Genomic DNA, 12,669 nt, shown 5'->3' on the forward strand with positions numbered 1-12,669 from the left:
ATTTTAGCTATCAGAATCCAACAATGTTTCCATAAGATAATTCACCACGACCAAGTAGGATTCATGCCAGGGACACACGGATGGTTTAACATCCGAAAATCAATCAACGTTATCCAACACATCAACAAAAAGAAATATAAAAACCATATGATAATATCAATAGATGCTGAGAAAGCTTTCGACAAAGTGCAACACCCATTCATGATAAAAGCCCTTGAAATTCTTGGGATACAAGGAACATACCTCAACATCATAAAGGGCATCTATGACAAGCCAACAGCCAGTATCATTCTCAATGGTGAAAAGCTGAAAGCATTTCCATTAAGATCTGGAACAAGACAAGGATGTCCACTCTTACCACTGCTTTTCAATATAATACTGGAAGTCCTAGCCAGAGCAATAAGACAAGAGAAAGACATCCAAGGAATCCAAATAGGAAAAGAAGAAGTCATACTATCACTATTTGCAGATGATATGATAATATACATAGAGAACCCCAAAAACTCCACAGAAAAACTAATTCAACTCATCAATCAGTTCAGTAAAGTGGCAGGATACAAAATCAACACGCAAAAGTCAGTAGCCTTCCTATACACAAACAATAAATCTGAAGAAGAAGAAATCAAAAAAACCATCCCTTTTATTATTGAAACAAAAAAAAATCAAATATTTGGGAATAAATCTAACAAAAGAGGTAAAGGACCTATACAGAGAAAACTATAAAACACTGTTAAAAGAAATAGAAGAAGACACAAAGAAATGGAAAGACATCCTCTGCTCATGGATTGGGAGAATAAACATTATTAAAATGGCCATCCTACCAAAAGCAATATACAGATTCAATGCTATTCCAATCAAAATTTCAATGTCATTCTTCAAAGAAATAGAACAATTATTGATGAAATTCATATGGAATCACCAAAAACCCCGAATAGCAAAAGCTCTCCTGAAAAATAAAGAAGGGAATGGAGGCATCAGACTCCCAGACTTCAAACTATACTACAAAGCCATAATCATCAAAACTGTATGGTATTGGAACAAGAACAGACATATAGACCAATGGAATCGAATAGAAAATCCTGAAATAAACCCACAGATTTATGGTCAACTAATCTTTGACAAAGGAGCAAAGACTATGCATTGGGGCAAAGAAAGTTTGTTCAATAAATGGTGCTGGGAAAACTGGGTCGCTACATGCAAAAGAATGAAGCTTGACCACTACCTCACACCATACACAAAAATCAACTCAAAATGGATTAAAGAACTAGACATAAGACCTGAAACCATAAAATATATAGAAGGAAATATAGGCGAAACACTACGTGATTTGCACATCAAAGACATCTTTACAGATACATTACCCAAAGCAGTGATAGTGAAGGCAAAGATAAACAGCTGGGACTACATCAAATTAAAGAGCTTCTGCACAGCAAAAGAGACAACAACAAAAACAAAGAGAAACCCCACCGACTGGGAGAACATTTTTGCTCCCAACACTAATGATAAAGGACTGATCACAAAAATCTGCAAAGAGCTGATGAGACTCAACAACAACAAAGAAAATAACCCAGTCAAAAAATGGGCAGAAGAGCTAAAAAGAAACTTCTCTAAAGAGGAAATGCAAATGGCCAACAGGCATATGAAAAAATGTTCAACATCACTTGTCATCAGGGAAATGCAAATCAAAACTACCATGAGATACCATCTTACACCAGTGAGAATGGCACATATTAAAAAAACTAGCAACAACAAATGTTGGCGAGGGTGTGGAGAAAAAGGAACTCTCCTGCACTGTTGGTGGGAGTGCAAACTGGTCCAACCACTATGGAGAGTTGTGTGGAGATTTCTGGACCTACTAAACATAGAGCTTCCATATGATCCAGCAATTCCACTCCTAGGTATTTACCCAAAGGACACAGAAACATCAATTCCAAAGAGCACCTGCACACCTATGTTTATAGCAGCACTATTTACAATAGCTAAGCTTTGGAAACAGCCCAAATGCCCAAAAATAAATGACTGGATCAAGAAGATGTGGTAAATATATACCATGGAATATTACTCAGCATTCAAAAAAGATAAACACATGCAATTTGCAGCAACATGGATGGCACTGGAAGGGATCATGCTCAGTGAAATAAGCCAAAAAGAAAAAGAAAAATACCGGATGGTCTCACTCATAGCAGGAATCTAGAAAACTTAAATAAGGGACCAGGAAAATGAATAACTATAAGAAAGTGAAAATCAAAATCAACAAAAAACTATGAACCAGAGACACTTTTTGGGGGGTGGGGGGCGGGAGGGGAGGGATTGGGGTCAGAATGGGGGGGTTGCAATTGTATGGGGAATATAAAAATAAAATTTATTATTAAAAAAATAAGACCTGAGACCATAAAATACATAGAAGGAAATATAGGCGAAACACTACGTGATATTCATATCAAAGATAAACAGCTGTAGTCCCAGCTGTTTATCTTTGCCTTCACTCCCAAAGGAGGGATTGGGGTCAAAATAAGGGGGTTGCAATTGTATGGGGAATATAAAAATAAAATTTATAAAGAAAAAAGAATAGGAAAAATACACTAAAAGAAAAAGAAAATAATCAAGAAGTATTCCTTTGTAGAATATGCATTTTATTTGCCTATGCAGATTGGCACAATAAAATGGTGAAATGGAAACCAAAAATCTTTCTTATTTTCACTTTCCCATTGTGAAAAGTTGTAGGCTTTCTTTGATTGGCATTTATCATCATTTCCATTTTATCAATGATTAGTGAAGCTCAGTTATATTAATATTCTTTTTAGTTATACAAATTTTTATGCTAATATCTACGTGTAACCTTAGGTCTTCAAATTCCTCATTTTAGTTTATGTTGTGTGAAAGAAAGGGACAAAATATTTATAAGGACAGGTCAGATAAGTACAGCTTCAAAATTAACTTTCTATTCATACATAGCTAATGCAATATGCATGGGTATAATTATAATATTTATTATTCATTAAGGCCACATCTATTAAATATGGGAAAGCCTTATTGTATGTCTTTTATCCTGCAGAGTTCAGGTAGAATGGCAACACTGTGATCTATTACTTGAAATTTTCTATTTTTAAGTAGTCTGACTTGAGGAACTTTATTTATTTCTTGTGAGGTCATTCCCTAGCTTTATATCAATATATTCTCATTTGTCACATTAGCTAATTTGTTGTTCTTCAATTGTCTTGCATCAACACATTCATTAAAAGTTAATAAACAGTTGTCACTCTTAATGAAATTAGTCATCATATGGTTAGCCTTTCCATAGCTATCAATTATCCTTTTATTTTTTTGGTCTCTTTCCTTTATCTCAGAAATTTCGCTGGTTATTTGTCATCTAATATATGGATTAGTTATACCATGTGATGAAATACAAACTCCATTGGGCCTCCTGGTGGCCTAGGAGATAAGTCTCAGGGTTATCACCACAAAGGCCTGAGTTAATACCCAGCCAGGGAGTTACCTACATGGCACAGCAGACCTCACCTGTTTCACCTGCTGCTCCCCTCAGCAGTGTATTTATGAAAATCTGCCTCTTTTGCTCCCCACTCTGTCTCCAGTGAATTCTTTCACCCCCCCACACCTCTGGCCTTCACCCCAGTTCTATGCAAAAATAAATAAATAAAATCTTAAAAAAGCCCTCCATTTTAATATAGTACTGAAGAACATAATAGCCTGTGAGTGATAAGTTTTATAGGGTTTTAGAAACCAATATTTTCCAATGCAGCCCAAATCTTTTTGCTTAGCATTCAGACCAGTTAGAAGTAATCTTCCTCTCCTTGTTCTTCCATTACATCCTCTGCACATCTCTACCATGAGAGTTAACTTATCTTTACAGTAGAGTTTCAGGGCAGAAGCACTTAATCAACTTGAATTCAAGTCTAAGTAAAGCTGAAACAGAGTAATTTTAATACTTCAGTTTTAACCACCAGTCTACATCAGTTAGGGTTCAATCAGAGAAACAGGACCCTATGAGTGCTAGATATTATGGAATTTATTATGGGTATTAGCCCTCATGTAATTGTAGGAATTAGTTAAGCAGTTTAACGGTTGGACCTAAAGTTAGCAGGGTCAATAGTTAGGAAGAAAAAATGGTCATGAAATGGGGAAGTATAGGGAAAACTTGGAGCTGGTGAGGACAAGCTAAAATCCAAAAGAACAAACTGAGGACGGATTTAAAACCTGCGTCTGCCTCTCACTGCATTCAATCTCACTGACATGAATAACCTAACTTGCAGGATATGATGGTTCCTTGGGCCACACTGCTCAACATGCTCCTAGCTCAGAATCCAGAGAAGCTGAAGGAGGCATCTGGCAGGAGCTGGAGAACTGTCAATAGGCTGCTGGCCCCAGCCTACCCAGAGAGCCAGCTGGTATAATGATCTTTGGAGCATAAAAACATCTGTTGCGTTGAGGCTACCCAGGGGGAAGATGGGGTTATGGAGCAATGTGGGGAGGTTGCTTAATGGTCTGTGGTGGAAGATTATTGGTGCCTTGGTGGCAGGTGTGGATGGTAATGTACATCTGAACAGGTATGAACGTTTACCCTTAAATCACAGTGTTGTAAACCAACACTGCCACAGTAAGAAATAATTAATATCAAAAGGGAAAGAAAGTCTGCTGCTTTACTTCTGCCTTTCAAATTTCACTCGAAGTTCTCTTTTAACTGAACCTAACCTGGAATCATCCTGGGCTATTGGTGGGAGGACAGACTGTCCCAGTCCCCGTGGAAACAGTATGGAAATTTGTCCAAATATTAAATACAGATATACCATGAGACCTAGAAACTCTACTCGTAGGTTGTTATCCAAAGAATCAAAATCACTAATTTGAAGGGATATAGGCACTCCTGTGTTCATTGCAGTGCTGTTATAATAACCAAGTTATGGAAACAACCTGAGTGCCATGGACAGAAGAATGGATTAGAAAATGGGGTATAAGTTCTCCCTGGTGGCCTAGGGGTTAAGTCTCTGCACTATTACCCAGAAGGCCTGAGTTGATCCCTCCCCACCACTCAGGGAGCTGACCCACATGGCACAGCAGACCTCTCCTCTCTCACCTGCTGCTCCTCTCAGCAGTGTACTTAAGTAAATCTGCCTCTTCTGCTCCCCACTCCATCTCTGGTGAATACTCTCATCCCCCTCACCTCTGGCCTGTACCCCAGTTCTTCTATGAAGAAAGGAAGGCAGGCAGGCAGGCAGTTCCTTCTTCATTAAGTGGACACAATGCTAAGCCACCACAAGTCCACTTCTGCATAAGCCTTTGAATAAGCAAGGGATTGAAAATGTACATCTGATAATGTATTTTCAATCTTAGTTCCCAAATGCTTCTCATAGTGTAAACATTACACAGAACTAAATGCAAATCTACTATTGGGCTGAATTTTTCTAACAATACCACCATCCTGAACATAAGGAAACTGCTTTATTACATGTTCACCTGCAGAAAGTGATTAATCCAATGCAGGAGCAAAAGACTAGCTGCACTGGATCTAAAAGCCGAGAGATGGTATACAGGTCTCCAACATGATGTTCTCCTAAGAAAACATTCTAGATTAATTCTGCTCAATCCGGTTGTCACCTTACATTTTTTTTTTAAGGATTTATTTATTTATTTATACAAGCACTGGGTACAGTCAGAAGCATGGCAGTGTGAGAGAATTCACCAGAGACAGAGCGGGGAACAGAACAGGCAGACCGACGAAATACACTGCTGAGGGGAGCAGCGGGCGCAGCAGGAGAGGTCTATGTGCCATGTGGGGCCCTCGCTGGTGGCCAGGGATCGAACTGGTGCTGCAGAGGCTGCAGGCAGCTTTGCAGCCCAGCGCTCAACGGCTGTGCCACCAGGGATGGCCCGTCACCATACATTTTGTCTTTGGAATCCAATAATGATTTTAGAAACTTCTTAAACAAATATTAGCTATATGGTACATAAATGAATTTCTCTTAGCAAATAGCAAAGTGCCTGGCACAAATTAGATAATTAATAGATGTCAGTTAAATTATTGCAAATTTTTTTAATATTTTATTTTATATAATTCTTACATCATTTTTCATTTTTGCACAATGTATGCATATTCATTCTGGTTATATTCCCTGTACAATACCCGCCCCCTTAATTTGGCCCTACTCCCTCTTCTCCTCCCCCCAACCCCCGTTAGTGTGTCTCTGGTTTATGGTTGCTTGTTGATTTTGATTTTTTCTTTATTATAATTAGTCTTTTCCCTGGTGCCATATTTAGGTTTTCTAAATTCCTGCTATGAGTGAGACCATGCAGTATTTTTCTTTTTCTTTCTGACTTATTTCACTGAGCATGATCCCTTCCAGCTCCATCCATGTTGCTGCAGATTGCACAAGCTTATCTTTTTTGATTGCTGAGTAATATTCCATGGTGTATATGTACCACATCTTCTTGATCCAGTCATCTATTTTTGGGCATTTGGGTTGTTTCCATAGCTTAGCTATTGTAAATAGTGCTGCTATAAACATAGGGGTGGAATTGATGTTTCTGTGTCCTTTGGGTAAATACCTGGGAGTGAAATTGCTGGATCCTATGGAAGCTCTGTCTTTAGTAGGTCAAGAAATCTCCACACAGCTCTCCATAGTGGTTGGACCAGTTTGCACTCCCACCATACACACAGTTTCACATTATCCAAAATAACCACTGCTAATTTTGTGTGTCATTCTCCAAATATTCTATGCACTCCAAACATGTAAAATGTTTGTATATTTACACATTTTGTGTATTGAAACAAGTGAAATATAAATATTGCAATAGATTTTTGATTAATATATCTTGAAATTTTTTAAATGTCAGAACAGAAACATAGGGCTTCTTTTTAAGAAAACTTAAAAATGTATGCTGATGCATAGATTTGAAATTTAAGTAGCTCCCTTTGCTGCTTACCTTAGGCTGACTCTAAGATACAGAATTGAAAACAATGGAACATAGACATTTATCTTTGTATATATGAACAGCTATAGCTACAGAGAAAATTCACAGTAAAGGTATGGCATGACTTGTCTATGTTCAGTTTTCAAGTGTATGGTCTGTTTTTTTAGGCTATACAGTGTTTAGATCTCATTAGAAGTTGCTAGTAAACACAGGGTCTCATGTATTTCTGCAGTCTCTTGTCAAGAGACCTTTGGCAAAAAGAAAAACGGTCTTTGTCTTTATTATTTATAGATCCTCTTTTTGCCATCTATAATTTTCTAATACTTAGCCATCAATCATAGTTGTCTTCTGAAACGGAAGACCACTTTCCTAGAGACTAAAATTGTTATTGAAACGAGATTTTTAGGAATAGGCCCGGAATCTGAGAACCCTAGTCAGGCTCTTTTTCAGTTTTTGTCTTTGGTGAGGAAAGTTTAACATCGAGACCAAAGTTACAGAAGAGCAAGAGATTTATTGATAGGTAGGAAGGAGGACAGGAAAGCTCTCTGAAGTGGAGAGGAGTCCTGTGTGGGTAGCTACTGAGGGGGCGAGAAGCAGGTGCTTATATGGTCATAGTGGGCAAGGCGTTGGGGTTTGGCCATTGGTATCTCTGGTTTTGTCTCTTACTGATTGGCTAGACTGGGGCCTCCTGGGCTACTGAGGTCCATTGAGTTTTCCCATGTTACTCCGTGCGCTTTTCTGAAACCAGTTGTGGTCCATTCATATTGTGCTATTATGTTGGTATTGTGAACATTCCATTTTTTAATTGAATGGGGGGGGGTGTTCTTCCTGGTCTATGATTGTTTCTCAATCAGGGTGATAAATGGACTTGGGGGTTGGGGCACCCTGTTCCTAACTGACTGCCTCTACCCATTTCCTAACTTCCTCCTTCATTATCACCACATTTAACTCAAACTCAACATAATCATCCCTCATCTCTGTTCACACTTAAGTGCCAGAAATTCCTCCTTCCTGCCACCAATGTCAATGTCACAATCACTTTGGAAATCTGCGTGGCATTATCTTTTAGAATCTGCATTTCCACTATCAGACATTATTGAAAGAAACAGAAGACACAGAAAATGGAAGAGTAGTCCCTGCTCATGGATTGTAGAATCAACATTGTCAAATGGCTATTCTACCCAAAACTAAATACAGATTCAACAAAATCCCAATATCAATGGCATATTCAATGACTGAAATTCATATGGAATCCCAAAAGACCTTGAATAGCAAAAGCAATCTTGACAAAGAAAAAAAGAGAAAGGAGGTATCACACTTCCAGACCTCAACCTATATTATAAAGCCATAATAATTAAAACAGCCTGATACTGGAACAAAAACACACTTATACACCACTGGAACAGAACTGAGAGCCCAGAAAAAACTTACATACATATGGGCAGTTAATCTATGACAAAGAAGTAAAAAATATACGCTAGAACAAAGATAACGTCTTCCATATATGGTGTTCAGAAAACTGGGCAGCTGTATGCAAAAGAGTAAAACTAGACCACAGTCTTATACCACACACCAAAATCAACTCAAAATGGATCAAAGACTTGCCTATAAAACCTGAAACCATAAAATACATAGAAGAAACCAGGGGCAAACCATTTCATGACATAAGTTTTAGTGTTGCCTTTAGGGATTTGTCCCCAACAGCAAGAAGAACAAAACAGAATGTAAACAGCTGGGATGACATCAAAGTAAAAAGCATTTGTATAGCGAAAGAAACCATAACTAAACCAAAAAGACACCCTACTGAATGGGAGAAAATATTTGTATATATACATCTGACAAAGGGTTAATATCAAAGATATACAAAGAACTCACAAAGCTTTACAAAAACAAAAGAAATAAACCAATCAAAAAGTGGGCAAAAGAACTAAACAGACACTTCCCCAAAGAAGAGATGAAACTGACAAACAGGCACATGAAAAATGCTCACTATTACTTATTATTAGAGAAATGCAAATCAAGACCACAATGAGATAATACCTCACACCTGTCAGAATGGCCTGTATCAAAAAGACCAGAATCAACAAATGCTGGTGCAGATGTGGAGAAAAGGGAGCTTCCTACACTGCTGGTGGGAATGCAAACTGGTCCAGCCCCTGTGGAAAGCTGTGTGGAGGTATTTCAAGACATTAAACATGGATCTGCCATTAGATCCAGTAATTCCACTCCTAGGCATCTACCTCCAAAATTCAAAAACATTAATTTGAAAGGAAACTTGCTCTCTGATGTTAATGCAGCACTCTTTTCTGTAGTTAAGCAATGAAAAAAACATAAGTACCCCAGAACCAAAGAGTGGAGCAAAAAGATGTGGTATATACACACAATGGAATACGACTCAGAGATCAAAAAAGATAAACTCATGTCATTTGTGGTAATGTGGATGGAACTTGAAAAGATATAGTACATGAAATAAGTCAGAAGGAGAAAGACAAGTACTGGCTGGTGTCACTAATGTGTGGAATATAAGTAACTAAGTTAATAGTTAGATAAGGACCATAATCTGTCAGAAAAACCAAGCTGGGAGAACTGACTATAGAACTGAGACACCAAGGTGGGGACGGGGAAAGGAGGTGGCGTAATGGTCTGTGATGGTGGAGTACGGGTGAGTTAATGGTGGGTGCGCTGCGATGGTTGTACCTGTGGGGGGTATCCCAATGTCACCTCAGTCAAAAATTAAAAAAAAAAAAAATCTGCGTTTTGCAGTAATCTACTGCTGGTGATATATATACCGATCAGAAATGAGAATAGGCCTTCCTGGTGGTGCAAGGGGTTAAGATGCAGCACTATGAAGCAATCCGCAGCCTTGCAGCACGAGTTCAATCCCCAGCCAGGGAGAAACCCACATGGCGCAACAGACTTCTACTGCCTCCCTCGCTGCTCCCCTCAGCAGTGTACTTTGGTCAGTCCAGCTGTTCTGCTTCCCGCTCTGTCTCTGGTGGATCCTCTCACCCCCCATATCTGGCCTGTGCCCCAGCTCTTGCATGCATAAATAAATAAATCTTAAAAAAAATGAGAATACATGTGCACTAAAAACTTTGTCTAAGCATGTTTGTCATAACTTTGTCATAATCATACAAAGAAATAACATGCAGTAGTGAAAATGAACAAATTTCTGCTACAGGATCCACGGAGGAATTTCACAAACATTTAGTAACAGAGTCACACACAGTAACACTCGCTGCATGACTGCAGAAGTTCCAGCACAGGAAAATCTAACACATTGTTGGGATGGTGCCTGGAGGGTCCCTGAGGGGTTACTGCGCTACTCACAGAGTCCTGTTTCTTGACCTGCAAGAGCTTGCACAGGTGGGTTCACTTTGTGAAAGAAAATTCATTCTCTCCAGACAGGGGGGTGTGAAGAACATTGGCAGGATGGGGTCTGCGGAGGGTGCAGGGAAGCTGGGGAAGAAATGACTGTGGCTGGAACACTCCTTTCCTTGGGCAGGGAGCGGGAAACACCACACCAGAGAAACAAATTCCATCAAATGCAAACCCTTGAACTCCGGAGCCTGGAGGCCCATTGCTGAGGGCCGGCGGTTCCCAGTCTGGCGCGGGGCGCTGGTGAGGGGCGCTGGTGCGGGGCGCTGGTGCGGGGCGCTGGTACGGGGTGCTGTGCGGGGTGCTGGTGCGGAGTGCTGTGCGGGGTGCTGGCGCGGGGTGTTGGCGCCGGGTGCTGGTGCGGGGTGCTGTGCGGGTGTTGGTGCGGGGTGCTGGTACGGGATGCTGTGCAGGGTGCTGGTGCGGGGTGCTGTGCGGGGTGCTGTGTGGGATGCTGGCGCGGGGTGCTGGCGTGGGGCGCTGGTGCGGGGTGCTGTGCGGGGTGCTGTGCGGAGTGCTGTGCGGGGTGCTGTGCGGGGTGCTGTGCGGGCGCTGGTGCGGGGCGCTGGCGTGGGGCGCTGGTGCGGGGTGCTGGTGCGGGGTGCTGGTGCGGGGTGTTGTGCGGGGTGCTGGTGCGGGGTGCTGGTGAGGGGTGCTGGGCAGGGTGCTGGTCCGGGGAGCTGACCCTCAGGCCTCCTCCTGCTGGGGCCCGGCGCGCAGGAGAACGCACGGTGGAAACACTCGGCCGTTTTCCTCCTCACGGCCTAGCGCTCCGGAGGAACCTTCACGACCCGGGGGCCCACATAGTCCGGGCGGGGCCGAGCCCCACTGTGACTCCCTAGCAACGAGGCCAGCCTTTGCGGCTCCTAGCAACGCAGCGCGTCCCCGGCGCCGGCCCCCCGCAGGCCGCGCCCCCTCCCCGACACTGGGGCCGGGCCGTGGAGGCTGCAGGGACAGCCGTCTGGCTCGGGGACGGCCAGGCAGAGAGTTTAGGGAAGAAAAAAAAATCCAGGTGTGCGAGTGTGTGCCTCGAAGGCGCGCCCGGAGCCCCAGCGCCCGCGCACCCGGAGGGCGGCTGTCCCCGCCGGGCCGGCCCCGCGCGCAACCGGGAAGGAGCCGCGGGGACCCGCGCGCCCCGGCCGGACATGCTGGACCCCGCTCTCCCCGCGCGGCCGGACGCGGGCGGCCGGCTGCTGTCCGCGCTGCCCTCGCTGAGCCAGGAGGGTAAGCGGCCGGGCTGGACGGGGCTGCGGGCTGGCCGCGCCCACCGAGGCCGGGGGAGGACGGCTGCCCTGCCCTGCGGCGGGCCTGGGGTTGCTGGGCCTGGGCTGGCTGGACGCCCCGGATTCCCCGCCGTCTGCGTCCATGAGGGGGGGGGGGGCAGCCAAGGCCGTGCTTGCCTGGGGGGAGCACCAGGTGCTCTGTGCTGCTACCTGGAAGCCACCAGCCTAAAGCACTCCTCAGAGGTCCAGCAGAGACCTACCCTGCCTCATGGGTTCCGTGTTAAGAAAGGGATGATCGTAACAAGAACCGGGCAGGTGTGCAGAAGAGGACCTGGAAGTTTCTTCCAGAGAACTTAGCGGGCTTGGTTAGAAAGCGGAACGTCTCAGAAAGGCCGCCCCAGGGTGACACTCAGATCTATCTGTGACCTTGAGCCCTGGGGAAGGGTCATGCTCCAGCAATGAAACTATTGTTACCATCAAGTCCTTGTAACCACGGCTGTTGCTTAGGCCTTAACAAAATGATTTTAGGAGATTAAAAAAATAGGGATAGACACTTTTTCTGCCCTCCACCCCTGCATCGCTACTATTTTTTTCTTGTTTTTATAACTTTATAAGTTAAAAAAATATTTTCCATATTTATATGGATATCATTCATTCAAATAAATTTGAGGAATTACTATGTACTGGGCACTAGAGAACTGATTGTGAGCAAAAATCTTTGCATTTACAATCTAGCACGGAAGTTATGTGTATCAAACAATCACAAAAGTCAATAAAAATTCCAATTGATTAAATATGACCAAGGAAGTGTCAGCGGGAAGGCAAGCGTGTTCCAGGCAGAGGGAATAACAAGAGTAAAAGCTCAGACTTGAGGGTGCTGTGGTTGAGATAGTGGAAGTTCAGGTGACTGTTTTGTGACTTGGCAAGGGTGGGGGAGGAAGCATGCTCTAAGAGAGAGAAAAGGAAGCCTCAGTGTTATGCAAGGTCCTGTAAATCACATTAAGCATGTCGGCCTTTTATGTGAAATCTGATGGGAGGCCAAGTGTTTTGAGTGGGGCTAAAGGCTTGTGTCTTAAAAAGATTGCTGCGATTCCAACGCGGACAGTGAATTGGAAGGCCAGAAGTGCAAATGCATGGTAGC

General features: G+C 42.8%; 1 protein-coding gene across 1 annotated transcript in view; it reads left to right on the forward strand.

The window, feature by feature from the left end:
* Positions 1 to 10,707: 10,707 nt before the first annotated feature.
* The window catches only part of CCDC81 (coiled-coil domain containing 81), a gene marked incomplete at both ends in the record, with an annotated part of 54,310 nt that continues 52,348 nt past the window's right edge, over positions 10,708 to 12,669 (forward strand). Inside the window, 2 exons of the mRNA XM_084251120.1 lie at positions 10,708 to 10,912; positions 11,176 to 11,529. Coding sequence (XP_084107246.1) covers positions 10,708 to 10,912; positions 11,176 to 11,529 — 559 coding nt within the window. The remainder of the gene's footprint in view (positions 10,913 to 11,175; positions 11,530 to 12,669) is intronic.

This window comes from Talpa europaea, assembly GCF_964194135.1.
Source record: "Talpa europaea genome assembly, chromosome: 1".
NCBI classification, from domain to species: domain Eukaryota; kingdom Metazoa; phylum Chordata; class Mammalia; order Eulipotyphla; family Talpidae; genus Talpa; species Talpa europaea.